Source organism: Calypte anna, chromosome 20 (genome assembly GCF_003957555.1).
Source record: "Calypte anna isolate BGI_N300 chromosome 20, bCalAnn1_v1.p, whole genome shotgun sequence".
NCBI lineage: Eukaryota > Metazoa > Chordata > Aves > Apodiformes > Trochilidae > Calypte > Calypte anna.
The window spans coordinates 1,666,128-1,692,027 of record NC_044265.1 but is presented as its reverse complement, the minus strand read 5'-3'; the positions used below and the strand labels follow the sequence as shown (position 1 = coordinate 1,692,027).

General features: G+C 44.6%; 1 protein-coding gene and 1 non-coding gene across 8 annotated transcripts in view; both read right to left on the bottom strand.

Annotated features, from left to right (window-relative positions):
* RBM39 (RNA binding motif protein 39) overlaps positions 1–21,505 on the bottom strand; it is a 30,626-nt gene extending 9,121 nt beyond the window's left edge. Inside the window, exons 1-14 of one of the 7 annotated variants that reach the window (XM_030463003.1) lie at positions 21,189–21,500; positions 17,940–18,002; positions 17,645–17,717; positions 16,034–16,083; positions 15,213–15,300; positions 12,601–12,795; positions 7,294–7,359; positions 7,138–7,191; positions 5,604–5,721; positions 4,951–5,103; positions 4,292–4,429; positions 2,877–2,942; positions 1,775–1,979; positions 1,138–1,215 (exon numbers count right to left, since the gene is read on the bottom strand). In XM_030463003.1, coding sequence (XP_030318863.1) covers positions 1,138–1,215; positions 1,775–1,979; positions 2,877–2,942; positions 4,292–4,429; positions 4,951–5,103; positions 5,604–5,666 — 703 coding nt within the window. In that variant the 5' untranslated portion in view covers positions 5,667–5,721; positions 7,138–7,191; positions 7,294–7,359; ... (4 more) ...; positions 17,940–18,002; positions 21,189–21,500. Of the gene's footprint in view, positions 1–1,137; positions 1,216–1,774; positions 1,980–2,876; positions 2,943–4,291; positions 4,430–4,950; positions 5,104–5,603; positions 5,722–7,137; positions 7,192–7,293; positions 7,360–12,600; positions 12,796–15,212; positions 15,301–15,816; positions 15,936–16,033; positions 16,084–17,644; positions 17,718–17,939; positions 18,003–21,188 lie in introns of those variants that run through there. The other 6 variants (XM_030463002.1, XM_030462999.1, XM_030463000.1 and 3 more) reach the window with 6 other exon arrangements.
* A 2,190-nt stretch (positions 21,506–23,695) lies between these two features.
* TRNAE-UUC lies at positions 23,696–23,767 on the bottom strand. Its single transcript has one exon. It is a non-coding gene; the product is annotated as a tRNA-Glu (tRNA).
* Between the last annotated feature and the right edge of the window lie 2,133 nt (positions 23,768–25,900).

The window sequence follows — 25,900 nt, the reverse complement described above, 5'->3', positions numbered from 1 at the left end:
CTTTCCTTCTCTTGCTGGACTAGATAAGATTTTTCCTTGCCACTGTGTATTTTTTCATTCTTCTCAAACAGAAAAGAAACCACCTTAGGCTTCAACCTCCATTTTTCCTTCACTAGACAGTTCCTTTTCCTTATGTAACTACAGGAAGACCCTATTATAATCTTTTAGTTCTATGTGTATGCTCTTCTCAAAGCTGCACCTGAACTTCAGGAACATGATTCAGGTCTATCTTAAGTCTGAATCATTTCTGCCACAAACTTCTGGAAGACAAACACCAGAATGCCACTCATGCTTTGTTGATTTTCTGTCCCTTCACACCTTCCAGCATGGAGTTATTTGTGACATTCAAGTCTTTTCTACTTCTACAACAGTTTCATGCCCTTTATGCTCATATTAATAAAAAAAATGCAGAACATGAAGAAATTCCACTCTGTAAATTCCTAATGTCCTACAAGAGGTTACTCACTGCTCTAGTTCTGAAGCCCTCTTGAACAATTGGTTGTTTTGGTCAGCTCTGAACTACCAGCAGCAGGAACATCCTCAGCCTCATTGTCCCTCACAACAAAATGAAGTCATGAACATTTCAACATCCCCACTGGCAGAACACACACACTGCAGCCAGTTCCAAGCACCACACAAATTCCCTGTTGTGCAGTGCCCTCCCTCACCAGGACATACACTGCACAGACAGAACACTACTGCAGGCTTGGTTGTGTCCCCCATGAAGTCCTAACAACCTTCCTGCCCCTTTGGTTTTTTATCAGAAGGGTCAATTCCCTCCCAGTTATGAGCCCTGCCACTTTTAGCAGCCAACATTTACACTGCAGTACCACAGAAGACTCCCCTTTAGTACAGGGGATATCTGCAAAGGGGATAGTAAAAGTAGAGATGGAGGCTTGGGATTAACTAAGTCAACTACAACAGATTTGCCAAAACTAATGCGAAGTGAAGGATGCCCAGAGCTGTCATGTACTGACACTGCTTATTTACTCATAGATTTGCCATGTTTTACAGCTTGTAAAACATGCTGTAATACCTATGTTCTCATTTTAAAAGATCACAAAATATAGTCAAGTGCCTCTCGACTCAAAACCATAAAGTACTTTTGAAAAACAAATAGGTCATTATATTTCTTACCTGCCACAGCTCCAAATGCCAAAGATCCACTCATCTGCAGAGCCTGCTGTGCAGCTGGGGGGATCTGCAAACCAGTGCCTGGAACAGAGCACCAATGTAGCCTGTAGCACTTGTCACTCAGGGATGCAGTAACACAATTATAAAATCACAGAATGTCAGGTTGGAAGGGACCTCAAGGATCTTCTCATCCAATCCTTCTAATATTATTGTTTATCTGAGATGTCTCAGCACCCCATCAAGCTCAGACTTCAAACTTTCTAAAGTGGGGGAATCCACCACTTCCCCTGGGAGACCATTCCAAGGTCTGACTGTCCTCATGGGGAAAAATTTCTCTGATGTTAAATCAGAATCTCCCCAGGAGCACAACTTGTGCCCTTTGCCCCTTGTCTTGTCCACAGGACTCCTTGTAATCAGGGAGTCTCCATCTTCTTTGTAGCCCCCATTTATGGATTGGAATGAGAATCAATATAAAGCACAATGTTGCAGTGCAGGTACTGGAACAAATGCCAGACACCTTAAGAGTGTTTTAAGTGTTTAATAAACCCCACTGTGTGCATGCAGCATGACATTCAGTGGGGTGTGCTAACCCCAGGCTGCATTTTCAGAGGTTTTTTTTCCTGTTAATCCCCAAACTTACCTTCTGCCAGTCTTGCCATCAACTGAAGGCGACCAGTTGTTCCCAAGTCAATTCCAGTCCGTTCCAACTCATCACTGTCCAAGAAGGAACTGGCACTGGAAGCATCCGTGCGCTCAGTCACATGTCCAACTTTCATGGGCCTGCCAGCCAGCTCAAACCCATTCAGCTGTTCCAAGGCCTTTTTGGCACATTCAGAGTCTGAAAACTGCAGGTTGGAGAAACAAACACTCAGTGAGACTGCCCAGAGGGCTCAGGAAGGCTCCTACTGTATGGAACACCCAGTTAGGTAAGCACAAGAAACACTAAACTTCAGGTAGCAATAGCTACAAGCTAATTTAAATGTGCTCTGTATTTTATATTCACAAGATGTATTATTTTATATATATTCACTTAAACTAATTACACAGAAGTTTGGATATTTATCTTTTTGTATTTAAGTAAGCATATATTTAAAGATATATTACTCTTGAAACCAGAGCACCTAGACACTGCAATCAACAATCAGGCCTGTGGTTCCTTTCAGCACTTCCCCAACATGACACTCACTTCCTTTCTGACCTTGTCTGACATTTACTGTCTAACAGATGTTACACTTTATACTGTGTAATGTCAAATACACATTATTTTGTCAGTGTTAAAACCCAAAAATACTAGCTGTGGAGTGAGTTTGGTGTCATTTCTCTTGAAGTGCCAGAGGTGCCAGCCAAGATTTTTTTTCCAGCATCAAGAAACCCAAGTTCACAAAATCACGTATCTGAAGGTAAACAGGAAAGTTTTAACCTCTCACATTTTATTTCCTCAAAAAAAAATGCTCAGATTCAGTAATTTTCACAGCCCTATGGAAGTGCCAGTCTTTCCTAACACCTCTGCCTGCTGAAGGCAGCAATGCTTTACCAGGCACTGACCATAATGTACCACCCCATGCTGAACATACACACTGTTCAACCACAATGCCCACAGAGAACCAGCAGAAGCAGAGACAAAAGCCATTGCTGCACATCCTGCAACATAACAGCTTCAAGATGAGACTGAACTATGGCTGGAGAATAAAATGTCCTACTCCCCAGGAAGGTTCTGCCTAGCCTGGGAATTCCAGGCATACCGTAATGAATCCGTAGCCTTTGGAGCGTCCTGTTTCACTGTCCATCATCAGCTGAATGCTTTCAATCTAAAAATAACAACAATAATGTTTCTTATCAGACATTCTGGAACAAGCCACAAGATAACAAAACATAACACGAATATGACCTTGCTAAATATATATCTGTGAAAGTGAAACCCTTTTAATGAGCTCCTCGTTCTTTCTTGAAGTCAAAAAGTGTACAGGCAGCTATGACACTAAAACAGAACCAGTAGCATAAGGGTGGCTTAAAAATTATCCTTGGAGTAGAGGATAGCTACAGAACAGCTACAGGCAGACACTTGGTCCTAGTACAACACTAACAGACACTGAGAATGCAGACATCTTAAGATTCTAACTGAAACACTATAGTCATTGTATCCCATACACTGAGAAACCTGATTTCACAAGGAAAGAAAAGCAGTTTGCATGATTTTGCCAGGGGCTGTAAGAAAAATAAAGGTATTTCAAGTAACTACTGGCACATGGGACTCCTAAAAGCCTACAGTTACTGGATTTAAGACATATTAGGATGTCACTCACGAGCCATAAAATAGTGCTGGGAAGAGACAGTAACACTGAAGAGCAAGAACTGAGTTAAGGACTGCAGAACATGAAATCAGGAGAAGGAAAAACCTTCACAACTCTACATGTCAGTCTGCTAATCAACGTTAATCCTACTGCCAGACCCTGAGAGAAAACAAAACAGCAGCCACGTGGACTAAAATTTAATAAACTGCCACATTTTTCCAGGCTTTTGCAGAAGATAATTAAATTAATATTTTTTTAAGTGAAGCAGCAGCATATTAAATCAATTACACCTTTCTAGTAACAACAGACCCATGACACTGTAGTTAGCACAGCAAGGCCAGTATTATGACTCCACTGAGAAGGGGCTGTGTCAGAGCTGTGGAGGACACACTGCTAGTTCACAGCAGTAAGGGAAGCTAAAACTTGAGCAAAAATTCTCTAAAACAGATGAAACTACCCTCAGAGTGAACAGAGCTCAGCCCTGACTCTGCTTTGTGCTGAAAGCTGTGAAATGGGGCTCCCATTCTATATCACATGGGGGGTGGGGAAGTTACTTAGAAGCTGCAGAAGCAGGATCTAAGGTAGGGATTTTTGTTTGGGGTTTTTTTTGTTGTTCTGGTTTGTAATTACTCATAGAATTCTCAGGTTTCCTTTGCAAAGCCTGCCATCCAAAATCCCTGGGCCACATCACAAGTCAAGGTTCCCATTTGTTCTCCAATACAAACCATGTACCCAAAGCCAGAGAGAAGAGCAAGGAAATTAAATAAGCAAGAGAGAAACTGATTTTTTTCCAAAAGCTGTGCTTTACAACTGCTTTAAATTTCCAGACAAGCCCCCAAAACACAGCATGCCAAATTAAAACTTACCCTGCCAAAAGGCTCAAAGATTCCTCTCAGCATATCTTCAGTGATGTTGAAATGTAGTGATCCCACATAGAGCCTCATAGGGCCAGCACTGCCCTTTTGCAGATTATTTGCCATTGCTGCTGCTCTGTTTTTCTCTGCCTATGGAAATGTAAAAAGAAAAACTCACTTTCTGTAAGAATTTAAGCCCTACACAAGCAGTAGAAATGTAGCAGATTAAAATCAACAGATTCACAAAAATACAAGCTGTTGTTATGATCTGCACACTGTTCATCAGACTTCAAGTTAAAATGTACGAAATTCAAGACCATGAAAAAGCTTCCAAAAGCCCTCAAAATTGAACTTCATGCAGAATTCTGGCTTGTACTTAGTACATTAACACTTCTTACATATGCTGGAAAGAGTAAATAATAATATACTGTAATTACATAACACTACATTTCATCTTTGCAACTTTCTTCCCATCTGTACTTTCAATATACATTAACATAACTTCATTGCTTTTATTTGCCTGTCAGCTAAGGGAAACAAAGGCTCATTTACAATTAACTTAAGTAATCCTTGTTAATGTTTTCCAAATGCTCAACGACAACCCGATTTTTAAACACTGAGTTTTCCAGCACTGCTCACCACGAGTAACAATGAGGTTCACATCTCCTTACCTGGGATGCTTGTACTATGATTGGCACACCCAAGACTCTCTGTCCAGTCAGCCCTATAGCCAGAGGCACAGAACTGACATCCACAAACTCCACATAAGCAATTCCCTTGGAGCGCCTGGAATTCCGGTCTGAGATCATCCGCACGTCACGGACCTGGAGGCAAGCACAGAGATGCTGGGAGGTGAGGGGAGAAAACCCTCCTGCAGCCCATTTCCCTCAAATATTGCTCTTTGGTGTATTAATATCTCCTATTAATCACCAGGCAATTATTTGCCCAGCCAATGGCTGTGCTGTTATGCTGCAGATCTGGAGCAGCATGGAACTCCTTTCCCAAAGACAGCACAGAGCACTCTGTGCCATTCCAACTCAAACCTGGAGTGCCACACAACAGGGACAATAAAGTGCTGCAGCACTGTCATGCTTTCAGCCACCTCACATGCTGAACACTCAACTCCTGACACTTCCTGAACTCTCACTGAACTTTTATTTTCAGGTTTGAAGCCTTTTAAGAATTAACTGATCTCCATTCATCCCCCTTTCACATCTACAGGAAGCTCCAGAAAGCCATTTGCTTACAATTTTGCAGAATATCCACCCTGTACTCAAACAGCCTGAGGAAGCCTGCAGAATAACTTAAACCTCCTTAAAATTACCTTGCCTACTGTAGAGAAAAATTCTTCCAGGTCTCTTGGTCGAATTCTTGCAGCCAACTGCATGCAGAATACTGTTCGGGCATCCCTCTCCTCAGGGGTAAGATTATCAATAGGTTCTCTGGAAATTGGAAAGTTCAGTAAAAAAATAATGTGAATCAAGACAACTCATCTGCACCATGCACAAAAATGTAAATAACCAGTACTTTAAAGTGTGATGGGAAAAAAAAGTGGGGGAAAAAAAAAAACACCTTCCATATTTGAAATAGTAATTTCAAGTGTGATGGGGAAAAAAACTACCTTCCATATGTGAAAAGGCAGGGTCAAGGCCTGAAGGGAATACATCATTTTAATAATTTTTTTTTTAACATGACTAAACATCCTGTAGCAACTGGAACCATTAAATATGACTAGAGAATTGTATTTTAAGTACAGAAGCCCCAGCTAAACAGAGGTGCCATATTGCTGCTGTCCAGAACAGGTAACTAACATTAGGAAACTTGCAGTCAAGTGTGAAAGGACAGGCAAGTGGGATGAGTGAGCACAGCCTGGCTGTCTGGACACTCAGACAAGAAGTAGGAAGCTTTTTTTGTAGCTTTGCAAACTGTAATTTTACATCTGTCCAGTCACTTCAGAGTCACTACAGCCACTGACATCTATGTAAAGAGAATTCCCAGCTCTTATTTTGTAGTTTCAGCTTGCTAACTAATAAAAAGGCACAAATATGAAATAATTACTCTCAGCTTTGACACCAGAAGCACCAGATTCATGTTATTCTGATACTGACCACTAGCAGAAATCAGATGTGCCACTTTTAAGGTGTTAAAGCCTCACGTCTAAAAAGACATGACTTGTACTCAAGAACAGGATGTAGTTAGCATGCTGGATCCTGGACTGAGTTTACATCATATAATATGTATTTATATTGTTATAAATATTTTTTAATCACTGAGAATACAGAAGAAAGAATTTAACTAAATTATTCAGTAAGATTTTGCTAATAATTAAATCCAAGTGAGTTTGGTTAAACTGCCATAATTTAAAGAATTATCTAAGCAGCTACCTGAATCCAATGTCCTTAAAATGAGAAGCCCAAGAATGGAAAAGCTCCTCCTGGACTACAGAAGTACCTGGCTTCTCTACAAGTCATACCAATACATACTGGATAGGAAAAAGAAGCACTTGCACAGTACTTTTCCATTCCATACTTAAGATACTTCAGCAAGATTTAGCAGAAAAGCCAGTAATTTAAGGCATAATTAGCAGGAAATATTGGCAATACAGAAAAGCAAACTCAAAGCCAGACATGTTTTGCAAACTGACATTATTTACAGTTTTATACAGTTTAGGACACAGGGAGAAAGCAAGGTTGTTTTCAGTGCTCTCCTCTCCTGGGCTTTCCGAATTAATTCCAGTGTTACTTGTAAGTATAACCTGGAGAGCAACTGGTCATGCACTGTTACTTTTCCAACTTGAATTAGAAAAAACCAAACCAGAACAAAACCAAACAAACCCAAATCCATGTAGAAATTCCTACCTAACAGGGCTCTTGTCTTTTCTGAAGGGACTTTTGCTTCTGGAGCGTCGTCTGCTGAAAAGAGAGATCAAAGACCGTAAGAAAACCTTCAAACATCCCAGGCTGGCTATAAACAAAGTTCTTAATGATGCAATAAAAAGTGAAGAAAACTCAAACCTTAGTTTGATGCTGTGAGGCAGACCAATCTTCCCTCTGATGGCACTGTTGAATTTTGGACCAGAACTAGGGCAAAAGCAAAGACAGACATTACTCACCAGAGCACCTGAACCCCACATTTCTTCTCTGTACCACCCCTGAGCTTGGAAACATTTTCCATCAGCAGCACCCATAGCATACATAAGCTCCATGCAGGCTCCAAACCAGGCACAGAATGTGCTCCCAGCTCAGTTTGATCTGCATCACAAATCCCCAGGATATGCAGGACTCCCAGGAAGAACTGAACCACGAGCCAGCCAGACCTGGCAGTTCCTGGGACACAGTTACTGCTGCTATATTCTTCACAGGTTTTTTTTTTGTCCACGTGTATATTCTACCTGAGAACTGCAGAGCAGTTCTAACAGCCTGGAAATCAGCCTCAGTTTGGAGGGAAGTGATGCTGGCAGGACTATTTGCTTGAGTGTAATATTTTAAAACCTTGGAGTTTTAACCTTGAAGTGGAAACCAAGTAGCTCCCAGCAGATAGCTGCAAGGGACTGGGCTCTACCCACCAAAGTGCTACAAATATGTAAGTGCAGCTTGCTTTAAGTAAAGTTCTTACTGGACATCAGAAGACTGAACCACTGAGGCCAGCAGTTAATCTGACACAAACACATCCCCATGGAAACAATCCAATCTCTTGGCTGAATCCAATTTTAGTTCTCCAGGCTTCACAGAGGCTGACAGAAGAAATGCCAATTGCTCCCAGGGTAAGGACAGTCCTCTCACTTCCTGTGGCACAGGGTAACAGCCTGACACAACATCAATATCCATCCTACATGGTGTTCTCCCTGAGCTTGGTCTCCTTGTAGATACAAGGCAAAGAACACCACCTGTGCAGGCTGTTCTGTCCATCCACCCAGCACAGAGGCACAGCCTGAATGCTGGGGGGCTGTCTTTCCATCTGCACAGAACTGATTCATTCTGCTGGGGCTATAAATGGATGTGAAACCCCCCTGAAAGACATTAAGAAGTCTGTCACTAAATCCATTTAGCCAGACTCTATGTCTGATAAACCTTGTCTTGCTGCTCAGTGGAGCAGTAAGAATTCAACTCAGCATCCACAGCAAGGAGGAAGATGCCCATTTTTAAACATGTCATGACAGAGGTGGAAGTAGAGGCCCAAGATCCAAAACCATGCTGGCCAGGTTAAAGTAAGGGAAATATGGCCCTGTACAACACTGGAAAAAAAAAATAAAGGAAAAAACATTTAGAAACTACATATTAAGAAGAAATTCTCATTATGAATAATAATTACTAAGAAAAGCTAAGACAAAAAAAAAAAAAAAAAAAAAAGAGTACATGTTCTCATCTCATGCAATCAGTTTCTTTGTTTTGGCCTAGGGTAAATTACTTCTTGCCCAAGTTGAGAGAAATGACCCCCAGGAGCATCAGTTCAGGCTCTCCAATGTCTGACACAAAATGCCAAAAGCTGCATCTGGAAATTTTTGGTACAAATTCCAGAGGCTTTCTTTTCAGAGATGGGATTACCTTCTGTATTCACACCTCCTGGTGAAGAACATTGTGTTCTCCATTTCAACTCAAATGCAGCAAGAAAAACCAATTACAGTGACTTCAGAATACTACCAAGCAGACCAACTAAACAATACTCAATAATCAAGACTAAGTTTCTAAGGAAACAGTGAAAGAAATGCTTTAAGTTTGCCAAAACCTAATGAAAAAACCTGAGAAGATACACAATGGAAGTTCTTAAATACACAGACAACTTTGAAGGGGAAAAAACCAAAACACCAACCCACAATTCCCAACTTCTCTTTTCTATTTTCACCCTAGACAAATAAATCATGCTTTTTTTACATGACTGCTGGGAGACACAAAAAACCCTACAGCTTTAAGAGACAACTGGAACAGACTGAGGAGAAAGCTGCCTGAGGCAAGATGATGGCTTAGGAGTTACCTTCTGAGAAGAAACGGTATCCTACAGGATGGTTTTGGTTGGTGGGGTTTTTGTCATTTTTTTGTCTGGTTGGTTTTGGTTTGGGTTTTTTTTTGTTTGTTTTGGGGGGGGGGGGTTTAATTGTTTGGTTTTGGGTTTGTTTTTTTTCCTAAGGTGACTTTCTTGTGTAGCTGTGGATCTCAGCCAAATTTTCTTCTTTTGTCCTACTGATTAAGAACTTCTGACAACTGTTCCCCAGTTCCAGCTGTCATGTGCAGAAGCACTGAGCCATAAGCAATTCAAGTCCAGGGGTTACCTACTTCATAACCCACAAACTATGCCCTGAACAGCTGAAGCAGAACTCGGTGTGTGATGTCCTAACCCTACATGACCCCATGTGACCAAGGACAATCAGAAGACAGGCAGTAAAACACCAGCTTGCACCTTCTCAGTCATAGCCAAGACCCCAACAAAAGAGTCTCAGACAGGGCAAGCTTTGACTAACAAAGTCCAGGACACCCATGAACTTCCACTCCTCATGTAATAACCCTGCTGCTTTCCACCAGCTCTGCCCAAACTCTTGATTCCAGAATAGCTCCAGGACAGGCTGAGTGACTTCCACTGTAGGACAGCAGGAGCTGGAATTTGTCAGACATATGTCTAAGCAAGAATACTCAGTCAAGTTCCTTCTACTAAAAAGCCTAATAGTACAACTGTAAAACACTTAAGGGGCAAATAGCACTATAAACCCCCTGTGAAGAAATGCTTGTCACTCAGCTTTAAAAAAGTCAAACATTTAATCCCTATCTCATGCTTACAGATTATGAATTTGAAGGTCTCAAGATTCTCTGTGAAACTCTCCCTTCAGAACCACCTATACACTCTCTTCTCACTACTGCAGAGAAGCTTCCACACCATCCCCAGCAGCAAAGAACAAAATCCCAGTTTAAACATATCAGCTTGAAAAGGGGCCAAGTAAATGAGGGGGGAAAAAAATCTCTTAAATAAAACCACAAAATACTTCTGAACTAGATGTTGCCATCAGCTACAACACTGCCTGCAGTACCACCAACTCACAACTGTCTCAACAGCCTCACAAGGTGAGGCTCCAGATTCTCCATCCAGTGAGGATTGTGATAATTACTTCTGAGAAGCTGAGCTGATGGCACTGCTACAGACAGTTTCTTCATAGGGAAACACCATTTTTGGTAAACCCAAATGTATCTGATCCAAAGGAGGCTGATGCTGCAGGAGGCTTCACCTCCAGGACTCGTGTGAAAAGTCAGCACCCGTTGTGCAGCTTTGCAAGGTGAATCTCTGAACTGAAGAGTCTCACACAGGAAATTAATAGCTGTTCCTCACATCCTCTCAGGTCCTTCTCTTTCACACCTTCCAAGCCCAAACTAGAATTCTGAAATCACATTAGCAGGTGAACAACACTATTGCTGGCTAGACAGTGTCTGTGAGGCACTGTCTGCCCCATAGCAATCTGCCACTAAAGTATTTTTAACACTAAAATTCTACGTAGTTAAGTGAGATCAACAATTCAGCAACTGAAGCAGAGAACACAATACTGCCACACCAATAAACACAACCTTGTATCCTCTGGGGATAGCAGATTATTCCCCTTTTTATTCACTGTCTGTCAATACCACAGAAATTACTATTAAAGATTATCAAAACAATGCAAAACACCCCTCATGATCACTTAGTTTCCTGGTACAACAGATCTCAGTGCATTAAAACAGGCATGGCTTATTGAAGTATTGTGTGCATTTTCAACCTCTACTTTAAGAAGTTATTTTAAAAGACCAAAATACTGAAACTCCCAAATTTCTACAGGGGAAGAAAACTTCACTCAATGACTATAGGAAAAACAAAGAACAGAACTCTTAAATGCAGCTTTAATGAGATAACAATTTATAATAATAATTTAAAGGAGAATGCAACAACTGCACCAAATGATGAGATGAAGGATGCCCTCTCTGTACAACACCACACTGCAGAGCAAGGCAAGTGCCAGGCTCCACACATGGAGGGCTGAGGGTGTAAAGATTTCGTTTATTCTGCAGGCACCACAGTGGCACTGGCATAACGTGACTGGTGCTGTCATCTTACAGGTGCCAAAAAGCCACAGAAAATACACCAGCTGTGCACAGCAGAGCCTAAAGCAGCTTTACAGAGGCTCTGACAGCCTGACATGGAACACAGAATAAAAGAAGGGCTCTCTGATCCCCAGGGACACAGGGCTGATGGAAGCACAGGCTGCCACTGCAGCTCAGCAGAGCCAGGAGTTGCAGTGTGTTCATAATAAAAATGGTAACATCCAGGTGACTTAGTACAAAATGAGACCCTGAGTCCTCAGGCATTTTTTTGTTTGCATTCCAAGAGTATCAAAAGGAATGTGTTCCATGGACTGCGACCCAGGCACCTAGAAAAACATTCCTGTACAGAAAACTGTACAAGCCTGCAATTTATCAGAAGCTGAAGGCTGTCTTCTGACACACCTTGAGAGATGTTTCTCCACTACATGTTACATGCCATTAAAAGTTTCTGACATGATCCTGCATTCTGAGATTTGACAATTGAGCTGAGACCTGAACAGCAGACAAATGAGAGCCAAGCTCAGTTCACACTCTTTTTTCTGCTTCTTTAAAGGCAAAACGAGGTGATGGGAAGCAAAGGAACACAAAAAAACCAACAGAAACACAGAATAAATAGCAAAGAAAAAATGTTTGAGAAATACAACTCTCAGAACTACCATAACACAGGTTCTACTAAGTCAAAGCTCTGAGAGGCACTGCAGCATTCCATCACAAACTCTATACAGGTTTGAGAAAAAAAGAGGGCAAATACACAACACATGGGCATTACTAAGACAAAACACTTCCAGCTTGGATGCATAAACACAGGAAGGGTTTATGCAGCGAGTGCTTAAGAGCAGCAACCTGCTGCTCTTCATTACTTCAAGCAAAAGGTGTTATGAACCTGTAACCAAAATCATAGGCTACTCTTCATTTTTTGACTGTTAAATGGTCAGGTTCATGTCCTGAAGATAGTTATAATATACTAACAGCTTGCTTATTATTTGAATTTTGGGATAAACTTTTTTCCAGTCAGTTGTACTTATCCTTTTCACTGCTTTTGCATCATTCTGGGTCCAGATAAAAAAGTGAAAAGTAGCAAGAGGAACTGGATACATTCCTGTCCTCCTCTTTTTCACTTTGTATTTACTGACAGTCCAGTAACAAGCTCCCACCTGCTTTTTGTTCAATTGACTAGTGACATATTTAGTAGGCAGAGAGTGCAACTAAGCTTCCAGATCACACCCTGAGGCAGCACACGCACACACACACACATCAGTGACCTACTATGGGCTCCTGTATCGGCCTCGGAACCTGCGATCTCTGCTCCTGGAGCGGCTGCGCCTGCGCTCCTTGCTCCTGCTCCGCTTCCTCTCCCGGCTCCTGCTCTTTTTCCTCTCCCGATCTCGGCTCCGTTTCCGTTCCTTACTTCTGCTCCTCTTCCTGTCATGGCTTCGGCTTCGGCTCTTGCTCTTTTTTCTCCTGAGAAAAAAAACCACGTTTGTGGTTACAGATGTATCCTGGGGTTACTCTTTACCTCGCATTCCACACATCCTAACCTCATGTCACAGGCACCCACAGGAAAAGGTCTCTACCTGCTGGTATTTATCAACCTTTCTTCATACGTGTGGGTGGTTAAGCACGTCAAAATCTTTTAAAGTTTGTCATGAGCACTATGAAGTGTTACAAAGTATTTCTCTCTTTTAAAATCTAACAGTCACTAAAGAATGCTTTCAGGAAGAGTAAAAGGACTAATAAAATATTTCCTGCATTAGTCTAGTACCTCTAATGCAGTACTTCATGTGTCTTTAACTACAACATCAAGATGCTAAGAATAAATTACACTTTTAAAGGAAAATAAAACACAACAAAAAATGAGATGGCAAGTCTGAGAGACAGGAAGGTCGTTTCTCTTAATACTATTTGTCATTAGCTTTAACATATTGGCTAAGAGTTTTGTTTCTTACTCTCACTCACAAGCCACTTGCTTCTTTTAAGTTTACAACTCCTACAGGCTTGGGGCAAAATCTTCATAATTTTAAATGTTTCTTTAGAAAACTTACACCCTTTAAAAACTGTAACAATGAATTACACCTCAAATTTGAAAAATCACTGAGCCACTGTTCCATTCTTGGCAGACTACTTTTGCATTACCTGCAACTCCCCCCTGCATCTCAATAATAAAGTCTTAAGTCTCCTAGACTTTAAAATATACTTGTACAAATACATAAAACAGATTAAACAGATGCTCAAACAATTGTCTCATGACTGTAATTGACCTCCACTCAGATTTTGGGAATAACCAACTCTGCTGCTGGACTTCTGAAATTCAGAACATCCACTGCTATCGAATTCATCCTCTGCCCCCCTTGGGACTTCTGATTACATACAGCATCTTTTTTCAAAGTGGTGACTCATTCACTTAAAAACTTTGTAAGCCATCCCCTCCCCTTTTTACAAAGTTCATCCCTGTTAGTTTAATCACAGCCAGAGGAAGTAAGGCTTCTAGATGGTTTTAATTATTAAAGTAAGAATCTCTCAGCTATCTCATCTGAGCTTAATCATGAGCAGCTTCTGCTCTCCAAGCTCCACCCAGGAAGGCCCATTAAAACAAACTTAATATTTATCTCTCAAGATAAACATTTTGTGATTTGGTTTTAAAAATGGGAGTATTTAATTTTTAATTACTTATCTACAATACCCCATCGTTTTGGTATGGACAGAGAAGCTGTTGCATCCAAACCCAGTATCAGCTTCACAGTCACTGATGCCTTCCCCCAGAAAGATCTTCCTGCAGTACTGCAGACTGTGACAGGCAGGCACAGTTTCTCTCCTCTGGGATCCATCAAATACAAGGATTTCCCCAGGTTAAACCTCCCAAACACACTATTGTAACAGCTTCAAAAACTACTGCCTGTAGCTCTATCCACTGCCAGTACAAGCAAGGAATAACTGCAGCTGTCAGTGAAGACACCAACCATTCACTGCATGCAGACTCCAGCAGCCAAGATCCACATCCTGCCCTCCCATCAGCACTGCACTGGACACAGCACAGCTATCCAGTCAAAAGGAAGATTCTTAGTTCTTCCAATTTCTAAAACAGAAATTTAATGGTTTTATTTATTTTATTATTTAATTATTGAAAGCTGCACTCCAAATCTAATGCTGTTTTCCACTTGCTGCTGTTTGCTGTAAACTATAGCTTTTCTGACAGGTTGAATCTTCTTTCAGTGTTGTCCCACTGTACTAAATTAGAATTCTGTGACAAAAAGCTTTGTATTATCAGAAAGCTGCAGTACAAGAAAAACTAAACTTTCTAGCTACTGCTAACTCAAAAACTGAAATGGGGAGATACCAGAGCAGCAGCATTTCTGAAGACATGAGCATACAATTAGGAAAACAGAAAAAAAAGAGGTGAAACCCCACACAACAAACACTGCAAGACCAGAAGTAGCAAACCACTCTATTTTACAATATGATTTTTTCCTATGCTTAACTGTACAAGTAGCAATACAAACTCAGTGCATACAGGTTCAACCTGAAAATAGGACCATGGGCAGAAAAGTAACAAATACCTTAAGAGAGGTTACAGCAACTAAGAAAAATGAACTGAAACACATTCTGGTATTCTCATCACTGGGGGGTTGGACTCTGTCTTTCGAGGCCCCTGACATTCTGTGATTATTCTAGCATGAACTAAGATCAGAACCAGGTCTCAAATGTAAAAACCACAGCCTTTACTTAGCATTTTACTTCAGGGGTCTCAGGATTTAGCAAGGAAGTGACATGCACTGTTGTTTGGAATGCAGAGATAACGTGCCATCAATTTTTACATAGTTAAAATCAAACCTAAGTCTGATGTTTGTACTGAACTTGTCATTTCAAAAATATTTATAGACCTGGGAAGAAATGCTCTTTGGATCCCTTCAGCACTTCATCTGTACAACTTCACAAGACGACCACAGCACACATGCTGCTTTAAGTTAGCTGAGCAGTACAAAAATGCACCAGTTACTGTTTACTCAACAACAATTAAATTCATAATCATTCTTCCTGCATCAACCACCTCATCACCAAATGATGCTTGCAAGGCAAGGAGTTTATTTTACAGATTTAAAAGCCTTTTATTTATTTGGGGTATCTAAGAGACTATAACGCAAGGAATTTTTCTTCTAATTTCCCATTTGATTCCAGACTGTTTGGGTCATCAGCAACTGTTCAGGCCCAGGAATAATGCTTCCTGAAGATGGTGGGATTGTACACTACTAAGTTATAAAAGTTATAGTATAATTTCATCAACTTTAGATTAGAAACAAAAAAACGTAGCATTTTGAAGGTGAGGATGAACAGAGGGAGGGGATCCATCACCCCAAGCCTTTTCAAGAAAGCACTGGTGTCTTTTACTGATTTGGACTCTTTCAAACCCCATAAAGTCCTACCCCAAAACCCAAAACCATCTATTGCAATCTAAAGCACAAAAAAAATTACACCTACTGAACCTACCAAGTCTGGATTTTTATGTGATGCTAACATTCAGTGTTCCCACAACTCTGATGACATCAGTGACAAGGGGCTCACTGTATTAGTAAACACAAGGAACATTGATAATTGCTGCAGTTTCTTTTCCAATGTCTTTCCCTCCATGTGACTGACATGCATTAACATGCTTGCAAAAATCAGCATCCTCCCACTACATGTAGAGAACTGGGCAAATACTCACTTCTTGCTGCGTTCTTCGTGGCCATTGGCACTGCTCAATTTGTTCTCATCCTAAGCAGGGTTGATAGAAGAACATCGTGAGGACGAAGCGGAAACATTTCAAGTGGTCAAAGGGGAATGGGAATGGGAATAAGAAAATACAAAACAAAAATTTTAATACTAAATTACTTGTTTACAGTTTAATGTGGAAAGCTTTAAAAAATTTAGGTAGGCATGTTTAACCACTTTGCTGCTTAAATTTAAGTCATACGATTACAAATACAAGACTTACATCGTTTAAAAGTGTATATTAAATGGTAGATACTTCCTTACATGGTTTAGAGAGCAAGTTATCCTGTAGAATTCAGCACTCAAGTGGTTAAATGTTATTTCTATAAAACGTAAGAGGAAGTTTCAGGTTTGTGCCTGTGTGCCCCTCTGAGCAGCACCAAGGCTACATGTCTGCCTAAGCCCCCGTGGCTACGCTAGCAGCCAGCACTATGGATTCCTGTGACCGATGCCATTCCCGAGATCTTCGCTCATTTTCGTTGCAGGGTGGTAAGAGCTTGATGTCACCTCTGTCACACATCTCGCCCTGAAGCAAACAGGGATTCACACTGCTTTAGTAACGTCGGCTCCCAAGAAAGTCATCAATAATCCACCAGTCCAGCCTAAACATTCCCTATTTCCATACCTGTTTACATGGAAAATATCCATGTTAAACCAGGACACAAGAATTTTATCATAACAATTTACAAATTTCTCTTCAAGATTTTAAAGTAACTGCTAAATTTACATAAACTAAATATACAACTTTAAGCTTACAAATGCTCATCCAAAAATTCATGACATGGCTGTAATAAACACTGCAGAATAGACTAACAATAGCTGCTATATAATTTATATATTGCTTTACAGTTTAATCACATCAGTTACATCGAATGTACAATTCCTAAGTGACTTAAACTTAAGATACATTTCTTGAGAAACCAGTGCTAAAGCATGCAAAGTGTTAACACTTCACCACCGTTTGGTGAAAACCAAAAAAAAAAAAAAAAAAAGACAGTATTCATTTGCTGCTGGTTTAAGTAAAAGACATTACTAGGCTAAATTGAGAAAATTTTTGCATAAAACTGACATTTCCTAATTAATCATCTAGAACAGAAGAATACAGGAGCTTATTTCAGAATGACACTGCAGACTGTGATACTGTCTTTTACTTGCTAACAACATTCTATTCAGGGATCCAAGAATTTCCATCAATTCGTTCACTCAGCAATTGATTTCCATCTGCCCTGTTAAAAGATTAACCACCACCAGCCTGCTGCACTATGAGCCAGTCTCACTCTTCTTGCATGGAGAGGACTGTTCAAATATTTACTTGCCATGGGACTGGTGAAAAGGTTATTCTTGGAACCCTGCTGTTTTCCCAAACCACTGCATTCACCTTGTTGCTATACCAAACTGGACCTGGCAATTTTAGAAGAGGTTTTTTTTTTTCTTGGGTTTTTTTTTTTATTGTTGTTTTTTTTTTTTCGTTTGGTCTGTTTTGGTTCTGGTTTTTTTGGGTGGTTTTTTGTTTTTTTTTAAACCTAGGGGACCACGGTACAGCGATACGTCACTCAATTACTACCTTATGATTGACAGTTCACACTGGAATCAAAGGTGAATTCATGGGAGTAGAGGTGAGATATCGTTAGGCAAGTCTACAAAGAGAGATAGATGGGCATTTATTCATCACGCTGAAGTGAAACTACTGCACAATATAATTACATTAACAGTAAATATTTACTTGTAAGTTACATGTAATGCATCTCCAATAAGATAAATCATGAGGGCTCCAGGGATGTTAGTTTACAGTTCAGCAGTAGTTTCATGAATAATGCTAAATTAAGGTAAATAGGACCTCACTGGCACATTTTCCTCACCTTCTTGTAAGGAGCTTCAAGCATTGCTTCAATATCAATATCATCAGCCATTTTTCAGGACACCTGAAAGGAGAAACAAAATCCACCTGAGACAGGAGACACCCTCGTGCCTTATTTTTGAAAGGCTTTTGCTTCAGAGGCCATCACTGCACTGGTGAGGCATCACTGCTCCAATTCCCAGAGCAGTGTCTCAAAAGACATTTCCAACAAGAACTGGAATGAAGCTTTGCCCAATGAGATGAGAAAGAATGTGACACAAAGCAATTACAGCTGCAAGCAACAAGATGCTACTGAACACAATTAGCCAGTGGAAACCCCAGAGGTATTCCACCTATTTTGTTCAAAACAAAGAGCACAGATCATTTATGAAGCAGAAACACAAGGGCTGGTGGCCATCTTGAGAAGGACCAGATCTTGACCAAAGACCCAGTAGATCCAGGTAAAAGACACAGAACAGACACTCAGGCAACACTGTTTGCAGCTTCCCAGCATTTGCTACCACCACATTTACTAATCTGAAGAGTTAAGACTTACAATGCAGCCTCCGAGGTAACAGGACCCACAGAAGGAACAGTTATGATTCCATAACAAAGAGATTCTAGAGATGTTAAAGATCCAGCCAGTCTGGAATTCAGGTTTCAGACAAAAAACATCCACCACTCCAGGTAACACTAGTCACTGCAATTTTTTTTTTTCCTCTCAAAATTGTTCCTCTTATTTTTTAACTTCAACCCCCTCATTTTGTGTTTATTATCTGCAATTTTTTGTTTATTATACTCCAAATCCCTTTGACATTTGATTTCCTTGCCCTCTGCAGGTATTCTATTAAGACCCTCTCAAGAGTGTCAGGATTACAGCACAGAGACTCAACTTCCTCAAATCTTTTAATAAATCTGCCTCTTCCTCTTTCTTAATCTCAAAAAAGGCCAGGCCTTCAGATCCAAGTCAGGCAGGTCAACACTGAAGATTTTTCTGGATGTGTGCCATAAAATGGATTTGTAATCACAGAGGTTAATTCTTGCACCTTTGTTACAGGCACTGCTGCAGGACTGTACTGTCCCAAGGCCTGGCCAGCAGAATAAAACAGCTCCAAGGTTTCAGGATCCTGTAAGCTGTTCTCTCACCATGCTCACACCAGAGCTGCACCACATTTAACAACCAAGTCACTCCCCCACCCACACTGGATTGTCACCTATTAATCAAGAATCAGCCTCCATTACTTCACCAGGACATGCTAATCTCATTTTCATGCTATTACCTCTTGGGCTGTAGTACTATCACTTATAAATATCATTATTTATTTGTCACAGCTCAGGTTTTTATACTAGATTATTTACATTCAGCTTTTCAAATCACCCACATGATTGATTTCAACGCTGCTCCCCCTGTATTTGGGATCATCAGTATGATCAAGAACCATGAAAAAGCACCAGGCCAATCCAGGATTCTACAAGAAAATTCCCAAGTGACACCCCCCCCCACACACAATATATATATAAATACACACAAAATTTAGCTGACATTTGCAGCTACACCTGGGGTAGGATTCTTCACCCTGAAGAGGGGTGGCCAACAGAAGGGAGAGGAGAAGGGGCCATAGCAGGGACCAGCAGATCATGGATGTCATGGAGAAGTGACCAGGGACTGGACTGTTGCTGCATTCACCCGAATCAGAGTGAATGAACAATCACTGGTGGGTCCAAAACAAAGATTCTCATTCACACAGCATTAAGCCCATGGAATTCACTGTCACAGAGCACTGGGGATGGTAACAAAGAAAAACCACATGCAGTGTTCAAAAAACCCTAAACAAAAAAGCACAAAAGTGTACAGAAAAACCTTTTCATTAAACAAAAACATGCCTTGTGACCCTGAACCACAACGAGCTGACAACTAAGGATCCAGAGAGAAGGATCCCTGTGCAAAGGCCTCATGGGTTTTTTTCTTCTCAGGCATTTACTCTTGGCCACCACCATCACAGAGAAGATCCCGAATTACAGGGACCTTTGGTCTACCCCTTCATGCAATCTGTGCCCTTTGTACGAAACACACACGCTGGGATAATACCTTGTTTTTATCAGACTACCTTCTGCTATCAACTCTGTAATTCACTTAGGACATATAAGGGTGCTACGCAGAGCTCAAAAAAATAAAAAAAAAAATTAAAAAATAGATAAATCACAAATAAGAGTCCTTAAAAATTCCAAGCCAGTAGGAAACAGTGACAGATTTTCAAGTATTTTTCATTAAACACTCAGGAAGCTCAAAGTAATTTTCATAAAAGCCTTTCAACTTGCTCAAAAAAGCTGCTCATACCTGACATCTCTGTAGAGAAAACAAACAAAAACCCAATCAAAGCCAGAAATAACCAAAACACCAGAACAAAACATCAAAACAGGGAATTAATTACACTTGAAATGTTGTGGGTCTAGAGAAAACCCAAAGGAGCACGGAATTCACTGCTTCCATTCTAAAGAGTAGTTCGATAGCTGATTCCGTCTCCTAATACTGCGCTAACTTACACAAAAGGAGCTTAAAAATACCATAGCCTGGAAATTATTCATTTTGGAAACGACAAATCCGGATCTGCATAGCAAGGAGGCTCCTGGAAAGGCACCAGGGAAGCTCAGGGGGAAGGAGTTGGACTCCGAGCAACCCAGGCCCTGGAGGCTCCCCCGCCACCGCCCGCACACTCGGCACCCAACGACCCGCGGTGTCTCGGCACCCGCGGCTGCTAAACCCGCCCCTCCCGTCCTGCGGGGCTCCGGGCCCGCTGCGAGCACCGCACCTCACCTCACCTCTGGCCCGCCGCTCCCTCGCCATTCCCCGCCCCGGCCCCAACGTAAACAGCGGTAGAGCCGCTCGCTCCTCGCAGCTCCGCCAGGGCCGGAGCCCCGCGCCGGGCAGCGCCGCCGCTCCGCACAGCGCCATCGTGGGGGGAGTTGGGGAGGGACAACGCTGCGGCGGGGACAGCCGGGCCCACCCGCTACGTGGCCACAGGAACACCCGAATCCCGCACGGCCAAGCCGCGGCCCCGCGGCGGGGGCAGCCCATAAGCGCGGAGTGGAGAGCGGCAGGGAAAGCAACGGCGGCTCCCGAGAGCGAGGGTCGAGACCGGAGAGAGCCGACCGCGACGGCGGGAGGGGCGCAGGCCTCCCGGGCCGCCCGCAGGCCCGGGCCGCAGCGCTCGGCGGGCCAGGCCGCGGCTCGCCCCGCGGGGGGGGAATCCCGTCCCCGCCCGGCAGTTACCTGCGCCGCGGGCGGGTGCTGTCCTCGTTCGGGCGCCCGAGGTCCGGCGGAGGCAGCGGCGGGTCCCGGCTCTGGCGCTAGCTACGCTGAGGGTGGGGGATGGGCCCGAGGGCTCGGGAGCCCTCTCCAGGCGTTTACACCGCAGACGGACGGCGCCGCTCGGCCAGCCCGGGGGCGACAGGCGGCGAGGGGCGACGCGACCGTGGCGGGCGGTTCCCGAATCCCGGGCTGTGCCCCGGCTGAGGCGGCGGCAGCTGCTCCCCGAAATGGCGCCCGCCGCGTCCGGCTGCTGGCAGGCTGGGCGCACGGCACGGGGCCGCCCAGCGCACGGCGCAGGGGCTCTCGCGAGACGCAGGGCCAGACAAGACCCCGCGCCCGCCGCCTCTCGCGAGACGCGGCGCCCCGGAAGCGGCCGGGCGTCAGCGGGCGGGGCCGGCACGCGCCTCCGCCATCTCGCGAGAGCCTCCCCGGGGGGTGGGGGAGGGGGCGCTGTGGGGAGGTCAAAGGTCACGGGGGGGGAGGGGCAGTGGTGTCACCCCCTGTGTCCCCATCGGGACCTTCACGTCCTCCCCATCCCCGATCCCCAGCACCTCCCACCCCCGCCCCACACCCTGACCCGGCCCGGAACAGCAGGAGCTGGGGCCTCCAGAGTGCTCGGGGCTGGAGCCCGAACCGAACCGCAGAGCGGGTCTGCCGAACCCGGGCACGGCCTCCTGCCTCCCTCCAGCCACCTCCTCCTCTCCCCGGGTGTTCCCAGCCCTGTGTCCAGCTGCTGTCCTGGACACGCGGTCACGGAACCGTTTGGGTTGGAGAAGTTAATTAATAACCCCTGAGGTGCAGCACAGGCACCGTGTCCAGCTTTGCCCCTGTGTGCTAGGACAGTTCCTTCTCTCCTCGGGAGCACCACGTAACCACCGGTGCCTTTACACTCTGCTTGCTGCAGAAGCTGAGGCAGCTCTGTAAATGTTTGGTTCTGGAACACCCAGTGTGTCCCATGCAGGTGTCACACCTGTATCCAAACCTCTGCCATGTCAGATAACTTTTAGTTTTGCTGTAAAACTGGAGAACTTAACACCTTTCCTGAGATCCCAGCTGATCCTCATGGAATCCCAGACTGGTTTGGGTTGGAAGGGACCTTAAATCTCAAACAATCCCAACCCCCCTGCCATGCTCAGGGACACCTCCCACAGCCCAGGGTGCTCCAAGCCCCATCCAACCTGGGCTGGAACACTGCCAGGGATGGGGCAGCCACAGCTTCTCTGGGCACCCTGGGACAGGGGCTCACACCAAAGAATTGCTTCCTAAATGTCTATCCTGAATTTCCCCTCTTCCAGCTTAAAGCCATTCCCCCTCATCCTACTGCTCCAGGCCCTTGTCCCAAGTCCCTCCCCAGCTTTCCTGGAGCCCCTTCAGGTCTGATGTAGAACAGGATACAGGGACATTCTTACTCAGGCACCTTGATTTCCAAATGAAAAACTGGTTTTCAAAACTCCCAGGTTACTGGGTCTTTTGCTGCCATTTCTAACAAAGTTCCTGAAATATTAAAAGCCTAAAAAGATCCTGAAGATCTTGCACAGAATTTCCAAGTCTTTCTAAACCAATCTGGTTAATTTAATGGAGTTTGGCACATTTAGGAAAAACTAGCTGTTTAAAAATTAAAAATATTTATAATAACATTTTAAAAACGCCTGACTGTAATAGGTTTGTTCCAAGCTAATCCTTTTGGTACAGGTTGGTTGTCAACACGGGATTTTCTCACAGGCAAAGGAGGTTTATTGTAGTGTTCCCATGGTACCCCCCTGGCTGTGTGTCCCTCACCCCTCCTGGACAGCCACCCAAGGTCACCTCTGACAGCTCCATGTCCCTCCTTCCCTCTTCATCCTGACTTGGGTCTCTGCTGAGTGGGTTTCCCTGAGGGTTTTCTCTCGTGTTGTTTGCCCATGGATCCAGGCAATGGACGTGGCTATTTTGTCCCCTTCATGAACAAACCCCTTGCCTTGGCTGCTGCCCGGGGGGTGCAGCAGGGACCCAGCACGCGTGGGGCCGGGCACTACGGACGGGTGGGGGGGCTAATGAGGGGCCCTGGCTGGCGAGCAGCTCCAGGTCCCGGTGGCCACCCCAGGGCTGGTCCCGCCCCACCAGCTGGGAACGTGGAGGTCAGGACACGCTGTGCTGGATTCACCTCTGGAGATGATGGGAAACGCTCTCGGTAACGCATTTATTGGCAAAAGTTATCCCAGCTGCAGGAAGGCTCCGTGGGCAGCAGGGGTGGGCTCCGGCTGCGGGGCTGCGCGGCCGTGGCGGGGTTCTCCTCACCCACACCCTGCGTGGGGCCCCTCTGCTTCACCCAGAGCCCTGGGGAGAGGCCGAGGGTCTGGGGTGGGAGCCCCTCGTGTTACCCAGCGCGGCGGGGGGGTGGGGGGAGAACTCGTAGAGCCAACAAATAAGAAGCGAGGAAATGAAAAATAAAAAAAGGGACTTCAGGATGTAGCAAAAAGACTGAAGCCTTCCCACACCGGGAGTCGAACCCGGGCCGCCTGGGTGAAAACCAGGAATCCTAACCGCTAGACCATGTGGGACTGCCTGCTGCAGCATCGCCCTGCGCCGCCTCCTGGTTCTGCTGCCTGTGCTGCCCGTGCTGCTGCTCCTGCCCTCACTGCTTCTGCTGCCTGCTCTGTGTGCTGCCTGCACTGCCCGTGCTGCTGCTCCTGCCCTCATTGCCTCTGCTGCCTGCTCTGTGTGCTGCTGCTCCTGCCCTCACTGCCTCTGCTGCCTGCTCTGTGCGCTGCCTGTACTGCCTCTGCTGCTTGTATTCTGTGCTGCCTGTGCTGCCCTCACTGCCTGTGCTGCCCTCACAGTTGTGCTGCCTCTGCTGCCTGCACTGCCCGTGCTGCCTGCTCTGCCCTCACAGCCTGTGCTGCTTGTGCTGCCTGCGCTGCCTGCACTTCCCGTGCTGCTTCTGCTACTTGTGTTGTCTGTGCTGCCCGCACTGCCAGTGTTGCCTGCGCTGCTTGTGCTGCCCCTGCTGCCCTCACAGCCTGTGCTCCCTGCTCTGCCTCTGCTGCCCTCACTGCCCGCTCTTTCTGAGCTGCCCGCCCTGCCCTCACTGCTCGCACTGCCCGCTCTTTCTGAGCTGCCCGCCGGGCCCTGCCCTCACTGCCCGCCCTGCCCGCTCTTTCTGAGCTGCCCGCCCTGCCCGCACTGCTCGCACTGCCCGCTCTTTCTCAGGTGCCCGCCCTGCCCGCGCTCCTCCGCGCTTCCTCCCCGGGCGGTTCCGGTGCGGCCCCCGGGGGCTGTGCAAGGCCGAGCGAGGGAGCCGGACTGTCCAGGCGAGTTTGGGTGGAGGGTTTGCACCACGGCATGAAGACCGATGCGCAAAACCCGCCAAAATTTAGGGTCACCTTTCCCCGCGTCGTTAAAATTCCCTGTTAAAAGATGGGGGTGGAGGCTGACACAAGTGAAGGAGAGCAAATAATGCCAGATGGGAGGATGAACAAATGAAGCCCGTCCTAAAAAGGTTCAGGAAGTGGGTAACAGACACGCGTTGGCTTTGGTACAAATTCTGACAATCAAAGAATAAAGTGAAACAACTGGTCTGCTGAGTTCTGCCTGAGAACAACCTTCCCAGGCAGTGGTGCGAGGCAAATCCTCAGCGGGGCATTGCAGGAGCAGGCTACAGGCTGCCCACGAAGAACAGCCCGAACGGGGCTTGAGGAGGGGGCTGGATGGCAAAGAAACCTCAGTGTGCCCAAACGGTTTTAATCTTAACACACGTAGCACTGAAGCCCTGCAGTTAGAAAATTCACACTTAAATAGGCAAAGGGGAGAATTAGGACTCCTCTAGTGAACAGTCCTCAATCCCAGTGGTGGTGATGGAGAGAGATTGAGGAGATCAGAGCGGCTGCTGAGGCAGAAATCATATAATCATATAAATAATAAAGCGTTTCCAATTTGCCCCACAATGAGTCAGGAAACGTCACATCAGCATATGATGTAGTTGCTCCATTTTAGATACCACAAAGGCTTGATTTTGGGAGCAGCTGGTTGGAGAACATAAAAGAAGCGCCTGGGTTTAGTGCTGAGCTGTGTGAGGGGCTTCATTCAGAACCCTGCTATTAAAAAGCTGTCTATGAGAGTGAGTATAATGTATTCGAGCTGATATCATTTAAAGAACAACAGCAACAAAGAAATTCCTCCCCAAAGAGCTTATTAAAAAATGAATGAGCCAAAAGGATAACATACTTGTAAGAAGCACGGAGATTGCTGAAATGGCTCAGAACATTTTATATCACCAGGAGGAAAAAGATTGAGAACAGGTGTGGCTACAAAGCACTGCAAGCAAAGCTATAGAAACATTAGCTTAAAAATAAAATACTCTTCAAAATGCAAAGCTGGTGCAGACCTTGTCTGTATGCCAGCAGAGGAGATCCTAAATAAGCTCCAAAGTGTCAAATGGATCTGATGAGAACTGCACAAGGTAGATACGAGCAGATCCCACTTCCTTGTGTGGATCCCAGCTGCAGCACACTGACCTCTGAGAAGCTGCTCTGGTCTGTTCTAGGGATGTGGAGAGGTCCCTACTTTTATGGCAGGGGACGACTGTAGCCCATCCCCATGAAATGAGGAGCAATTTGCTCCCCAAGGACTTGGCACCATTGGTGGCAAGATTTGAGCTTTTCCCATGCATCAACCCCTGTCCTCAGCTTTTTGAG